This window comes from Manacus vitellinus, unplaced genomic scaffold (assembly GCF_001715985.3).
Source record: "Manacus vitellinus isolate BGI_N305 unplaced genomic scaffold, ASM171598v3 scaffold_0_pilon, whole genome shotgun sequence".
In the NCBI taxonomy this organism is placed as follows: Eukaryota; Metazoa; Chordata; class Aves; order Passeriformes; family Pipridae; genus Manacus; species Manacus vitellinus.
Genome location: NW_021938789.1, coordinates 1,590,628 through 1,603,757, shown reverse-complemented (window position 1 = coordinate 1,603,757; position 13,130 = coordinate 1,590,628). Strand labels below are relative to the sequence as shown.

General features: G+C 40.0%; 1 protein-coding gene across 5 annotated transcripts; it reads left to right on the top strand.

The window, feature by feature from the left end:
* The first annotated feature begins 1,393 nt into the window (after positions 1-1,393).
* LOC108644276 lies at positions 1,394-11,644 on the top strand. 5 transcript variants are annotated; one of them, XM_018088613.3, is made up of 11 exons: positions 1,394-1,601; positions 3,376-3,480; positions 3,844-3,963; positions 4,998-5,147; positions 5,774-5,911; positions 6,587-6,703; positions 7,611-7,718; positions 8,137-8,250; positions 8,571-8,684; positions 9,480-9,623; positions 10,334-11,644. In XM_018088613.3, the coding sequence occupies exons 2-9, from the start codon at positions 3,452-3,454 to the stop codon at positions 8,674-8,676; spliced, it is 882 nt and encodes a 293-aa protein (XP_017944102.1). In that variant the 5' UTR covers positions 1,394-1,601; positions 3,376-3,451; the 3' UTR covers positions 8,677-8,684; positions 9,480-9,623; positions 10,334-11,644. The 5 variants fall into 5 exon arrangements, with proteins under 5 accessions (XP_017944102.1, XP_017944095.1, XP_017944107.1 ...); XM_018088606.2 differs by having other exon boundaries at positions 9,448-9,623; XM_018088618.2 differs by having other exon boundaries at positions 1,399-1,601; positions 5,777-5,911; positions 9,431-9,623.
* The last annotated feature ends 1,486 nt before the right edge of the window (positions 11,645-13,130 follow it).

The following is a 13,130-nucleotide window of genomic DNA, read 5'->3' as shown; positions in this document are numbered from 1 at the left end:
CCGTCCCAGGGCGCCTGTTCTGGGGCGACTCCGGGAGGAGCTGCTGGAGGGTTGGGATCCTCTGCCAAACATCCCCTTTTCTCCTGCGCCCTCGCCTCCCGTGCAGAGGCTGCCTTGGTGTCCCTGTCGGTGAGGAGTGAGGGACCAGCAGCCCGGGCAGGGCGTGGGCTCGGACTCGGTGCCCCAGCCCGGTGGGGGCACTGGGATTGTCCTCAGGCTGGCGTGGGCGGGCAGTGCGAGGCAAACACTGCAGTGTTTGTAAAAGGTCAGCATTTTCGCTTAGCATTTCCTCCTGCATTTTCAAACAGTGGCATGTGTTGTCTTGTACGTAAGCTGGGGTGCATTTTTTCCCCGCAGTTTCTTTCAAGTCCTTAAATCGAGTAATTGCTGTTGAAGGCTGTTAGAGGAGGGTTTTATCCATCTACTGCCTTTGCACAAACCGAGCGCGTTGGCAGTGTCCTTTTGCCTGGATCCGCGATTCGGAGCGAGCTGTCTGTGCTATGTCCTGGTGGTAACTCTGAGCCCTCCGGGAGTGGGAAACTCCCAAAGCCAGCCGGGGTGGAGGAGGAAGGGAAGGAAAACATCGGTGGTTAATGCAGGATTAAAATATCAGAAACCTTCCTTTCCTCTCACTTGTTGACTTAAGCCACGGGGACGTGGCACACAAAGAGCCCCGTGTTTGCTGTTACTCACACGCACACAGGTACAGTGTGTTTGCTGTGCAGAGCCTGCAGTACCAGGTCGTTCTCCCAGGCAGGTGGTGAGGGTGGATCTACAGGTGTGGTCCTTGGCCCAGGAGCCAAGTCTGGTGTCAGCAGACGCTGTGGGGGTGTTTTGTTTAGCAGCCTGTCATTTAAGAGGTCCAAGCCCCCAGAACTGAGAAGGAAAATGTAGAGAACTCTTAACCCTGAAGCAATCTCTGGCTGTCCCACCGGTGTGTTGCAAAGTAGTAGTCAGGTCCTTGTTCCTTATGAGGGCTCTGCAGTGTCTGGTAAAGGATTTCCTGAGTAAAAGTGTTTCCACGTGAACATTTGACCTACTTCTGCTTAGCCATTTTGTTTCCATGTGTTGAAGTGATGTGTCTGCATTTGCCTATTCCACTAGTTTACTACTGAATGGGACACTAAGTGTCAAATAATGCACTGCTGACAGAGAACAGGTCCATAAACCCTGGGGACACTCCTCAATTAGGGTTTTTTCCCCCCACCTTTTTGTTTGCAAATAGAAAATATTTTTTGTTATCTAAATATTAATGGTTTATTTGAAAATTCTTATGTCCTAATTGCATTAGTCAAAGGCCTTTTCTCAGCAATTGCATTGTCTAACACCTTTGTTAAGTTAGTGTTGCCTGAATAAGTTCTTGCAAATCACATACCTGTTTGCCAAATCAGATATTTGTCTGATATTGTCCATATTTGGTTTGTATAGGCAATGTTCAGTGACTACCAGGGACTTGATTTCAGATGAAAATTCTTGTTTTCTAGTTCTGTGCAACATCCACACTGCTGGCACCAAGAACAGGAATGTAGAAGCTGGAATGATTCAGATTCTTTTGTGTTTGAGGAATATCAATGTGAGCATTCAGACCACTGGCTGGAGAGGTAAGGAAAAAATGTATTCTTTAAATGTGTCCTTAAATCTTCACTTTCTTGCATTCTTCTTTAGGACTCAAGAAAAGCTTGGCCATGATTAGATTAAATGTTTTCTAATAATACAGTAGCATGGAGCTAGGAAATAATACCTGCATCCTGCCAAGAGACGACCATCCATTTTGTCTGACTGAAATACAAGCCATAATATTAGCAAGTATTCCACATGAAAGGGAGAAATACTGAGGCAGTAGTCTAAGCTCTTTATTGCTGTAGTCTTCAGTATTAGTATAAAATTCCCATTGAAGCCATATGCTGTTACTCTCATGCTTTGCCTATGCATTTATGCATGTAAATGTGGGCAAACCATCTTTGTCTCTTCACTTGACTGTGCACTTGGTATGTTCAGCTGTATTGCAGTTTTTAGTAAACACTTTTGCTTTTTTTTTTCGTAGTCCAGTACTAAGAACAATTTGAGATGAGATAAAAGTTTATATGTAGGTAATTCTAGGAAGATTTTGCTTTGCTTTTGGATATTCCAGACTAAAGACAGAGGCAGTGGTGTCTTAATGTGGGGGAAGTGGTTGAGACTGGTATATTAATGTCTGACACCAAGGTGAAAAGTGGTGAGTGCTTGGATATTTGCAGAAAACCGAGCAGAATGTAAGTTAGAAGACAGGAAATATTTTACTGAGGGTACTTTATTTACAGGAAATATTTTACTGAGGGTACTTTATTCATACATCTCTGAGTATTACATTGTATGGATGTGATTGTAATTTCTGATGGCATGTTTAATATTGCTTTGTTAATAAATTAATTTTTTGAAGAGCTTAGGAAAGCCCTTGTATTCAGGAGTGTTTTCTGTGTCTTTGATGCTGTCATGAAAAATACTAACTGTGTTTTGAGTGTGGGTCTAAGTGGATGTGCCAGCAGCGTTTTGTGTTTCTCTTTTGCTGAGTAGATATGTTCCTTTTTAGTGTGACATCTTTACTTCCTGTGTTAAAACGACACTGTCAGCATGGATGGTAGTTTCATCTGTTGATGTGAAACTATGGAAAGTAAGACTATAAGCTCAATCTACTTCTGTATTACTTACTTTAAGTGTTGAGGCAGTAATGTTGGCAAAAGAGGGTGGACTGAAAGGAGAAGTTTTCAACACTTACATAAATGGAAACTGTATAATGCCATAATTTTTTAAGTTAATGAGGAAGTTGGTAAGTGTTCCATCTCTTGGAGAACATCAGTGATACAACTGATGATTTAAGAGCTTCCTGACTGCTTTTTTGGCTTTACACAGCAAAGTTTGCATTTTGAAATTATGATATTGGGATATGATATCATCGGACAAAATACTAGTTCTGCTCACATGATGGATGTTTTTCTATTTCTTAAGCATCTCCCTGGTCCTTTAAAAAGACCTTAGCTGACAATGGAGAGCAGCAACTAGACTAATTTTAACCTCAAGTAATTCCATGACTTGGGATATCTGATGGAATTGATATGTCCAGAAGGTCTTCAAGTAGTAGAGAGAGCTGAGATGAAAGTATTTTAAGAGATCGTGAGGTGTTGTGACAGGAGATTCATTTCAAGACCATTTTCTTTCCTTGCAAAGTAAAACTGCTAATCTTACATCACTGCTGAAGGTGACTTTGAACTGAAATAGAGTAGGGCCATGCCCGTGGTTTTAGGGTTGTGGAGCTGGTTTTATCCACTGTTGAAGTTGCTGTTCATTAAATATGTTACGAGAAGCAGACATTCATATTGAATTTCCTTTATTTTCTAGCTCTACAGCACCAGAACATTCTAGGTCTCTTTCTAGCTGCCCCAGCTGGGAAGGTAGAATTGAAGAAGGCAAAACAATGAGGACATCAAATAAAAAAATGACAAAGTAAGTATTGAACGATTACTAAGTATTGTTGCATTGGTTTTAGCAATAGCCATCTGATGATCTCTGACTACTTTACATGCATAAAAGAAGATTGGAAACACAGCCAGGCTCTCTCATATTGAGCCTGAAGGAAGCCCAAAGGAGAGAGTAGCACTGAGGAGTTTTATCTCAAAAGCTACTTCTGTAACCATTTCAGATTCAGGTTTGGTTAGCACAACTTTCTCTTCTGTAAACTAGTTAGGTAAGGGTTGTGCTTACTGCCTATCAGAGTAAAATACAGGAAGTTCTAGAGTTTTTGTTTATATAACTTCTTTTAAAGCTCTTAAGGTTCCTTTCAACCTAATTGTAATTTTTGTTTTCAAGTGATTCTGCTAATCCAGCTGAAAGGGAAACAGATGAAGTGGTTCTGAGGAGAAGACAAAAACAGATCAATTTTGGAAAGAATACCCTTGCATATGATAGATACATTAAAGAAGTTCCAAAGTAAGTTGCCTTGTGTTGCAGATTTCCAGATAAATTCTTATTTGTTCCTGGTATGTGCGTAGATCAGCACAGAGCTTTAGTTCTCTTTAAATTCTGTGAACAGCAAGTGAAGGAAACTTAAACCAATTTATGTTTTCAAGAGAAGTCAGGTATTTTCTGCATATGAGCAAATGTAGATAGGGAACATTTAAAGCTAAATGTTCCCTTTGTGGATTGCTGTTGTTAGAAGCAAGTATACTTTAAATAAATTCTGTATTAATCAGCTCCCTGTGATTCTGGGGAGTGTTGCTAGGCTGGTGTGAAGTTAATTGGTACCAGGAAATGTCGTCTTTGGATGAGGACTGTAGCACAGTAGCATGGTCACATCTTCAGTAATGTCTTTTTCTTCAAAGAGTCTTGGGTTGCTTTGTGACAGCATTGTTACAGTGTCTCCCCAATGTAGGTTCTCAACTTGGTGTTCTCCCTCAGCTTAATGGCTGTGGGATGGGGCAGGGCTGAGTGGAGTGAAGAGGAGGCCTTGAAGTGCAAGCACTGGTCAGCAACAGCCAGAAAATAGTGTGTTATTGGCACTGTTTTAGACATAAATCCAAAACACAGCACTACAGGGATTGCTGTGAAGGAAGTTAACTCCATCGCAGCCAGACTCAGTACAACACTGAATACAAAGAAACTGCACCTGATTCAGGAAAACTGAGTGCAAGTAGCAGGAGGTTAGGCTGCTAATGAAGGGGTGTGAGTTATGCTTCTTCAGTTTCATACTTGTCCATGAGCAATAGGAATCTGCTTTTAGCAGCTGTCAGAGTACTGGACTGGATGAACCTCAAATCTGACTCAGCGTGTTATTGTTAGTTGTTGCTTTTGTGATCTATTTTTGACAATGTTTTAGAATAGACACGTTTCAGTTAGATATTTAAAAATAGGAATGTTTTATTTGTTAGACTACTGATGCCAGTGGGATCTGATGGACTGAGAATTTTTTTTTTTAAGAATGAAAATAATGGTCTGAAATAATAAATGTTACTATGTGTTTACAGGAATCAGCGAATACCAGGAGTTCATCCTAGAACTCCCAACAAATTTAAGAAGTACAGCCGTAGATCCTGGGACCAGCAGATCAGGCTGTGGAAGATAGCACTGCATGCCTGGGATCCTCCTGCTGAAGAGACCTGGGATCTGCAGCCAGTGTGTGTAAATGGGTGAATTAAGCCAGGCATTAAGGAATTAGGGAGGGCTCTGTATGTCCTTTAGAGCATTCCTGACTGGGAGCAAGGGAGGAGATCAGGCTCAGAAGTGGGAGTCTCCTTGAATGCCTTGTTTTCCTTTTGAATTCTGTTAGTCTTCAAGAAATTCCCATTACTTAGTCTGAGTTGATCTTTAATCAGGTGTTCTGGAGAGGGAGGCATTTGGTCTGTCTCCATTAGTACATTCCCTTCCCCTGTGTATTTACACTGGTGAGCACAAGGTCACATTATTTTTCTAGAAAGAGATAGGCAAAAGCAGAAATTTAATTACTGTTCCTTGACTTTGATAACCTTTCCATCTTTGATGCCAGCTCATACTTTACAAGATTTAGAATAGTAAATTAGGGAGGAAAAGAGTGAATGGAATTCTGTTGGCTCTGTTACTGCACTGTATAAATAGTTTTACTCTGTTGTAATTTGACCTGTGGTGGAAGTTGCAGTTTTTACACCATTTGGATGTCATATGGGATGAACTGTTAATTGTTACCACAGCTTAACTGCTGTCTGCTTGGAGCAGTAAGCCAGATGGGCTGTTTTTTAAACCTTTTTTTTTTCCATCCTGTTTTTAGTAGTACAGAACCCTCAGGCAGTTCCCAGGAATGGTTCTGCAAAGATCAGGATGTTTCTGCCTCCTTTGTGTTTGACGAAAAGCAGAAGAGAAATGAATGTGAAGACGAATGCAGGCAGACTGACTACACACCTGAGAGGTATGAGATGAAACTTTTGTGGTTAACTTGGGGAAATGATTCAGTGCATGTCGATGCTGCCAGGTTTTTGTAGGAAATGTTTTCTGTGGAAGAGCAGTTAAAATGCAGCTGTGGAGTTTGACACTTGATGTTGAATGTAATCCATCAGTGGTACAGAGCACTGAATGTGGACAAATTACCAGCACTGCAGAATTACATGACTAACAGGAGGAAAAGCCAGGTTTTTTTCAGCTTCTCTGTTTACACAGTGGGGTACTCAGGTTTCTTTGACCACCACTGGCATGTGCTGAAAGTAGGAGAACTTTTTCAGAAGCAGGAGTCACCATCCTTAATAGTATTATGCCTGTTTGCAGAACAGCAGGGAGACTGACAGTGAAGCACCATATGCACTTCCCTGTTTACTAAGATATCTTGTCCGGGGGGGGGGATGTGTGTGAAGCTCAAAATGGTTCTGCTTCCAAGCTGCTTCTGCAGTTGTGTTCACATTCCATAATACAATGGCATGGTTACCAAAATTTGAGCCATTTTTTCTGTGTTCCTCTGTGTGCCTCAAGAATCATACCTCAAAAAGAATCATCCTGTGTAGCATGTGCCATTATTTAGCAGAACTCTGATAAGCATTTCAGCACAGATGAAAAATGCTAGGTGTGTAAAATCTGTTTCTTATTTTTGTAGTCCTTGTTCATCCGATTCTTCTCCAGTATGGAAACGCAGAAAAAGAAATAATTCTGAGTCCTCTGTGGTTTCAGAGAGCAAAGCCCCTTATGTGCAGATGTACCACACACTGGAAAGGTATGAAATGACTCTGATTTCCAAATATGGAAATTCATTGATTATATGAACTCTTTTGGAATATGACTGGTATTTATCCCTCCATTTGTTAATAGCTTTAATTTTATGTAAATGTGTGTGCAATATAATGAGGAAGGGAAATCATGCCAGAACAATTGTGTTGTATGATAGCAAATATTTACAGAGGTCCATTGCAAAGATGAAGAAAATTTCAGTGTCACAAGTCACAGCACAGAGGGGAGGGGTTTTTTGTGTGTAGATTTAGGCAACACTAATATGTTGCTCTTAATTTCTCTTGGACTGCTGAAACTCTCTACCTGTTTAATTATTACTAAGTTACATTTTCTCTGTACTATGTGTATTAAATGTACCCCTTAAGGGATGTGAAAAGAAGCTTTGTGTATTTTGATTAAGCCTTTTCTTGCCTTGTGAAAGATGGTGTGGAAGAAAGTGCTGGTTGGAACAACAAGGAATTGGGTCACACAGCCTGGGACTGGGACAGAGGGAGGTTAATGTTAAAAAATTGATAATACAAGGGTAGAGTTTTTCAGGCCAACACCTTTATTCTAAGTTGTTTGAGATTTAAGCTACTTCTGTAGCTATTGGTATCATATTTCCTTTTTTCTCCTTTCTTATCTGCTGCATAAGAAGTCTTCCCACAACTAAGAAATGATAGCCTGTGTAGAGGAGAGCATGGTTTAACTGTACAAAGTTTTGTCAGAACCACCAGAAAACTTGACCAATCATTTTCAGTTTTTCAGGGGTTTACCAGACTTTCCACACTAACCTTAGTAAAAATATTTATACAGGTTGGCTTTGTTCTCTGTACTTATTCCCCCTTCAGAAAAATTAAGAGGAACTGTGTTACAAAGGTGCATGAATTCAGACCTTTTCATTTTATTTCCAGCCTTACTGACTCAGGACATCAGGAGGCTTTTTCAAACTGCTCAGAGTGGGAAGCCTTTGGTGAAGATGATGAAGTAATGACAGTACAGCAAGGTATAGAAATAACAAGGTAAATACCACAAAGATTATGACAGTATTTCTGTTTATTGCTTATGCTATGAAGGTGCCCTTCGCTTTTCTTCTTAATCTTTTCCTTCATTGGTTAATGCTACTTTTTTTTCCTTCCTTACATTCCCTCCAACCTGTAATATGTTTCGTTGTTATTTTTGTTCTTTGAGTTTACTTGGCTTTTTCCAGTCTGACTCTCCATCTGTTGCTTTCTGCTGCGTCTGCCATTAAGTAATGCCAAAAGATGAGCCCCTTTCATGGTCTTTGTCTTATGAAAAGCAGTGGCAGTTGGCAGAGTTGGTCCCTGTGGTTGTTACTCACCTCTCACTTCCTCAGCCTGGGAGCTGGAAGCTTCCTCTCTGTCTCCTTAGAGGTTGTTTTGTAGCTGACATCAACAATAGTTATTTGTTTTTATGCAGTGACCCAATTCCAGCGGGTTGTTCTTCAGGGCTGAACAATCCGAAACAGAAGAAATCCAACTTCTTTCTGCCTGACAGCAAAACTTGCAGAGACACAGACTGCAGGCTGGAGAGGTATGAAACGCAGCTCATCAATCAGGGTTTGGGGGTTGTTTTGCAGATTAATTTGGAAGCTTTGTTGAATAATGCTGTATTTCAATCCAAGCCTTTATTGTAAAGATAGATTTTTAATTTATTTTTTTTTTACTGTTCTTCTTAGGGATGTGTTGGCCAATATTTGTTGTGTGGTAAAATTCTGTCCTTATGTTCTCGTGTTACAGTCTCTATTAGAATACATAGGTTGTAGCCCTATTTAATGTAAAAAGATTTAAAGGGTTACCATAATAAAGCCACTTGGTCTTTGGTTTGTTTTGTTTGGTTTTTTTTATTTGTAGGCTTAAACTTTGTAGCAGTTTCTTGGAAGGACATCGGTCAGAATACCCTGAAAGAGGATGGGGAAGTGCAGATGCTGAAGATACAATAATGAGGAAAAAAATTTAAATACCAAGGTGAGTTTGTGCTGGCTGCTTATTTAACCTGTTCTGTTTTAGTAGCCCATCCACAGTATCATTCTACACAATCAAACTGTTCAGTTCAAGCAGATCTTATTTTATTCCTTTATTATATTAGTATTTTATCCCATCCTCTTGTATTTAATGCAGCACCTGAATGAAAAGATTTAACGATTTACACTTGCTAAATTGAAATATTTATCTGTCAGGCAGAAAATGTGTTTTATCACTCAAATGAAAAGTGCCAGTTTTTTTAATTATTGCAGTAGCACCTTTTCTATCTCTTCATATTTTTGTAATGAAGTCACAACTTTGAGTTTTGCAGCAGTAAATTTTAGTGAAAACTTCCTCTTGGACTGTAGATTCCTGTGGTACGTTAATAGGATGGGTAGTAATCTTGGGTCAAATAGGTTTTATTAGCAGGGAATCTTTTGTGTAATTAGATTGTCTTTGATCTACGTTTGGTGCAGGCTTGGAAACGTGGACTAAGATTTAAATGTTAAACAGTGGTCTTTGAATATTTTGCACAATAAAACTCATTAAGAATATGGCACAAAATCAGTTTTACATTCAGATTTTGCATTCTAGCAATAGGAGGAAAAGGCAGATAGAGCTTTTAAAAAAAGCTGATAGCATTTTTCTTTTGATTTTATTGATTTTTAATTTAAACTCTTTGAGCATGAGTAAGATTTAATATGCATTCACTTTGCCAAAGTGCTAATTCAATATTTGAAAATATCTAGTCTCTCTTTGTATATAGAAGTATTGAAGAAGGAATTTCTCCTGTGACAGAAAAAGACTTGAAGAATAGGGATGTAGTCTGAGATCAGCAGATCAAGTCTTGGAAAACTGGTGCTGTCATGTAGGATCTGCACTGCAAGAGGAAGAGATTTACAGTCAGCAAACGTGCAATCAACACAAGGTGAAATTATTCAGGTAAAAGAAGCATTTCTATCTACATCACACTTCAGAGCCTTTCTGGTTTCTAGATAGTTGATATTCAGCTGTTTTGCAGTGGTCTGCATTGTAAATAAGGCTCAGTTAAGGAGTGTATATTTTCAGGGGGTTTGTAATCACTCTCAAAGAAAAAATATCTGTGTTAGATGTAAAATGTACAAAGTGAATTAAAAACCTTCTTTATGGAGCAGCTCATTGGTTTCCTGGGATGCAAAGGTCAGTATTTAGAGCGACACGGCCTTTAACCATGGCTTTTAGGTGTGATGAGCTCTAACTCTCAAATGGCAGGAACTTCATCTGTGGAAGGTTAATCTTGCTTGAAAACCAGACAGTGGGTTACATGGTGGAATTCCACACCACCTGCCTTTTTGTTAAAATAACATTTCTGTCTCAAACAGGAAAAATAAATGTGGCTGTTTTGGAACACAGTTAAATGTCCATAAATATAAATGTACCTGGTTCCTTTCCAGGTGAAAACCTTAGTCAGCAGGACACCTAAGATATATCAGTAATTCATTAATTAGAATTAAGAGGAAAAATGTATTCTATGAATTAATAATGACATTTAGATGAAAATTTTGTGATGGGTTGGGAATGGTAGGCTCAGGTGCTTCCTCTTCTCTTTCACAAATACTTCAGGAATATATGAGATATTTATCAAATGCTGTTATATGTTTTTTTTTGTTTAGGTTTCTCCAGATCTTTATAAGGATAGATTGTTTTCTACAAGCTGTGCCTCAAGTGTAAAACTTCAGATTTCATGAAGCCTGTGCTACAGTGACAATGGATGTTCCTTAAAGCTTTTGTGAGAAAGTTTCTGCTGTCCCTGCATTCACAGGTGACATGTGCATCACATTGCAAAGGCTACTTCAGGTGATGGATCCTGCCATTCCATATGGAGATCTTGCTCCTAAATGTTACACCAGGGAATTGGTTCAATATTCAGTCAAACTGAGGAATGTCAGCCCTAAAACCAAGGAGTCCCTTTGCTTTACTGGACCAGAATTGTACATCCAGCCTGAAGAACTGCTTCAGAAGAATGTAGATAATTTCAACCTTTCTCCAGTTGTTAAAGACAAGCTGTTCAGAACTTTTGGAGTGGGTGGTCATCCATTTGGCCTGTTTATTGTTCTCTGAGATGTATTAAGATAGCATTTCCTTAAGCCAAGTGAGAGAAGAAAAAGGAAAGGGGGATAGTTTATCAGAATCAGATCCTTTTCTTGAAGGGGCTGAGCGACTGCTAGAACAGTAGCACAGCTTAAATACCCAGATTTTGCTTTTACATGTTTTGCAGCCTGACCCAAAGAGCCAGTCTCCTGTTAAAGAGTGTAAGAGGATGATTTCAGTGCCTGCTGTTCCTACAGGAACTGGGGGTGAGAAGCAGTATTTGCAGATGTGGAGCTGCTCTTGTCCAGTCTGAGGAATGTGATGGTGTTGGGATAGGTTCTCCTTTGTTTTACTCTTCCGGCAGTGTGCTCAGAAGATTGAAGTGAGAGCTGTGGCTATAGTGGTTTATACAAAATTCATGTGCCAGTTACAGGAACTTTAAAGTCCTTGTGGCATTTTGTGTAGCATGTCCTGGGATACCAATGTCTGCTAGAGCTGGGAGTTGTCTCTCTGCAGGAGTTTGGTTTTGCTTTTTTGCCACAGTCTTGCCGTGGGGCTGGCAGTACCCAAGGGCTAAAATCCCATTGTGCTGCTGATTTGAAAGTAAGCTGCTTCCCCAGAAACTACTCCCAGTTTCAAAACGTTATTTCCAGGCATGCTCAGGCATTTATCCCAGCACAAGGGTGGCTCAGTCACACACCACGGAGCACAGAGTGTGTGTATGCAAGGGACACATCTGTACAGCACTTTTTTTAAGAAGTAATATTTAGAACCTTGTTATTCCAATGTGCATGCTTCCATGTGATTTATGATGATTGTAAATAAGGGAATGTGTTACATTTTTGGCTTTTTGCCTTTATGCAGAAGAATTAAAGACTTTAACTTTAAAAATCTTTGTTAGTCGGCTTTTGCTGTTATGTTTTTAGAGTTTGATTATAAAAGGAATATGTGGTCCTTTTGCATTTGTTTTAGGGTGTTCTGTTTATTTTGAGTGGTGTCTTTGGTTTATTAGCCCTTGCTAAAAGGGGGAAAGAGGAGTCTTCAGATATTAAATCAGACTCTTGAATGCAGTTTACAGCTCAGGTTGTGTCCAACCCCTCAGTTTGTATTTTGGTGTCTTAACTTGTGTTTAGGGTGTTGTAACCTAGTGGGAGGGAGCAGCTGAAGCCCCAGCAGCTGTTATGCTGTGAGAAAGGTGTCTTCCTGGAGAAGATGGAACTGCCAGGTGAGAGTAATAGGCTGTCATGAAATACTTAAACTCTGCTTAAGTATTTAATGAGTATTAAGAGCCCTTAAGCTTTTGCCTAAAATGGACAGGGCTTGCAGTGAATTTATGGACACATATCCATAAGAATTGTACTTCAGCAGTCCTTAAAAGATCTTATATTTCTTGGTTGAAGATACCTAGACTAGAAATAGAGTAACTAACCTGCCTGTGGCAGTGAAACTTTGGGTAGATCTGTTCACTAATCCAGGTTCTATATGCTTGGACAAGGAAAGGAATGCTGAGCAGGTGAGGTTTGAGGTCTGCTAAAATCATTTTGTGCAGTGCTGCCACTGGATGTAGGATCACCATGTGTTCTAAGTATTAACAGTAACCTCATCAGTCCAGACAGAGCAGCCAAAATTGGAATGCAGCCTGTCCATGCACTTGTTTACCTACCCAAGGTTATTTTAGAGTCTACAACTGAGGTATGTGAAGCAGGAGTCTGGCACTCCACCCCCAGTTTGTATTTGATACCCTTCCTTTAATTTTACCCAACTTAATTAAATCTCCTTTGTCTAAATCTGTGCTCAGTTTGTAATCAAGCCAAAATACACCCCGAACTTCACCAGCCAGGTTTAAATTTCTTCCTGGAAGTGGCAAGTATTTTGTGTTGGCATGATTCCATTGTGAGGATCTCCTTACAGATGATACATTATCTGTGTCTGTGGAAACCTTCCTTCACTGGCAGTTCTGAAATGCCATAGCTCGTGTGTACCTTTTGTTTGTAAAACTCCTGCTTTGAGATCACAGTTGAGGATATCTCCTCCCTAAATTTCCCACTGTGGTGTGAAACTGCTTTTCTGAAGGATTTTTATTGCTGACAAGGACAGAAAGATGCAAGGCAGCTGCAGTCCCTGAGCTGTGTCACAGCAGATAGTTCTACTGGATAAACTGAATTTAATTTGTATGTAGTGTTATGCTAAAAGCACTGTGTGGCTTCCAGACTGGAGCTGTCCTGTCTGGCTTGCTTGGATGTGTTCAGGTAAACATGCTGTTCCAGTCAGCTTATCTCAGAGCCAGGCCGAAGGGAGTGGAGTTTGTTTTTACATATTTGGAACCTGTGCTGTGCTTCAAGCATGTCCTTGGTTCAGGAACACAGTTCTGTTTTCCAC

Bases quoted from the DNA above. Each gene is read 5' to 3' on its own strand.
- LOC108644276 (XM_018088613.3), top strand. From the start codon at position 3,452: ATGAGGACATCAAATAAAAAAATGACAAA. The intron at 3,964-4,997 runs GTAAGTTGCCTT...ATGTGTTTACAG, and splicing joins TACATTAAAGAAGTTCCAAA to GAATCAGCGAATACCAGGAG. The intron at 6,704-7,610 runs GTATGAAATGAC...TTTTATTTCCAG, and splicing joins ATGTACCACACACTGGAAAG to CCTTACTGACTCAGGACATC.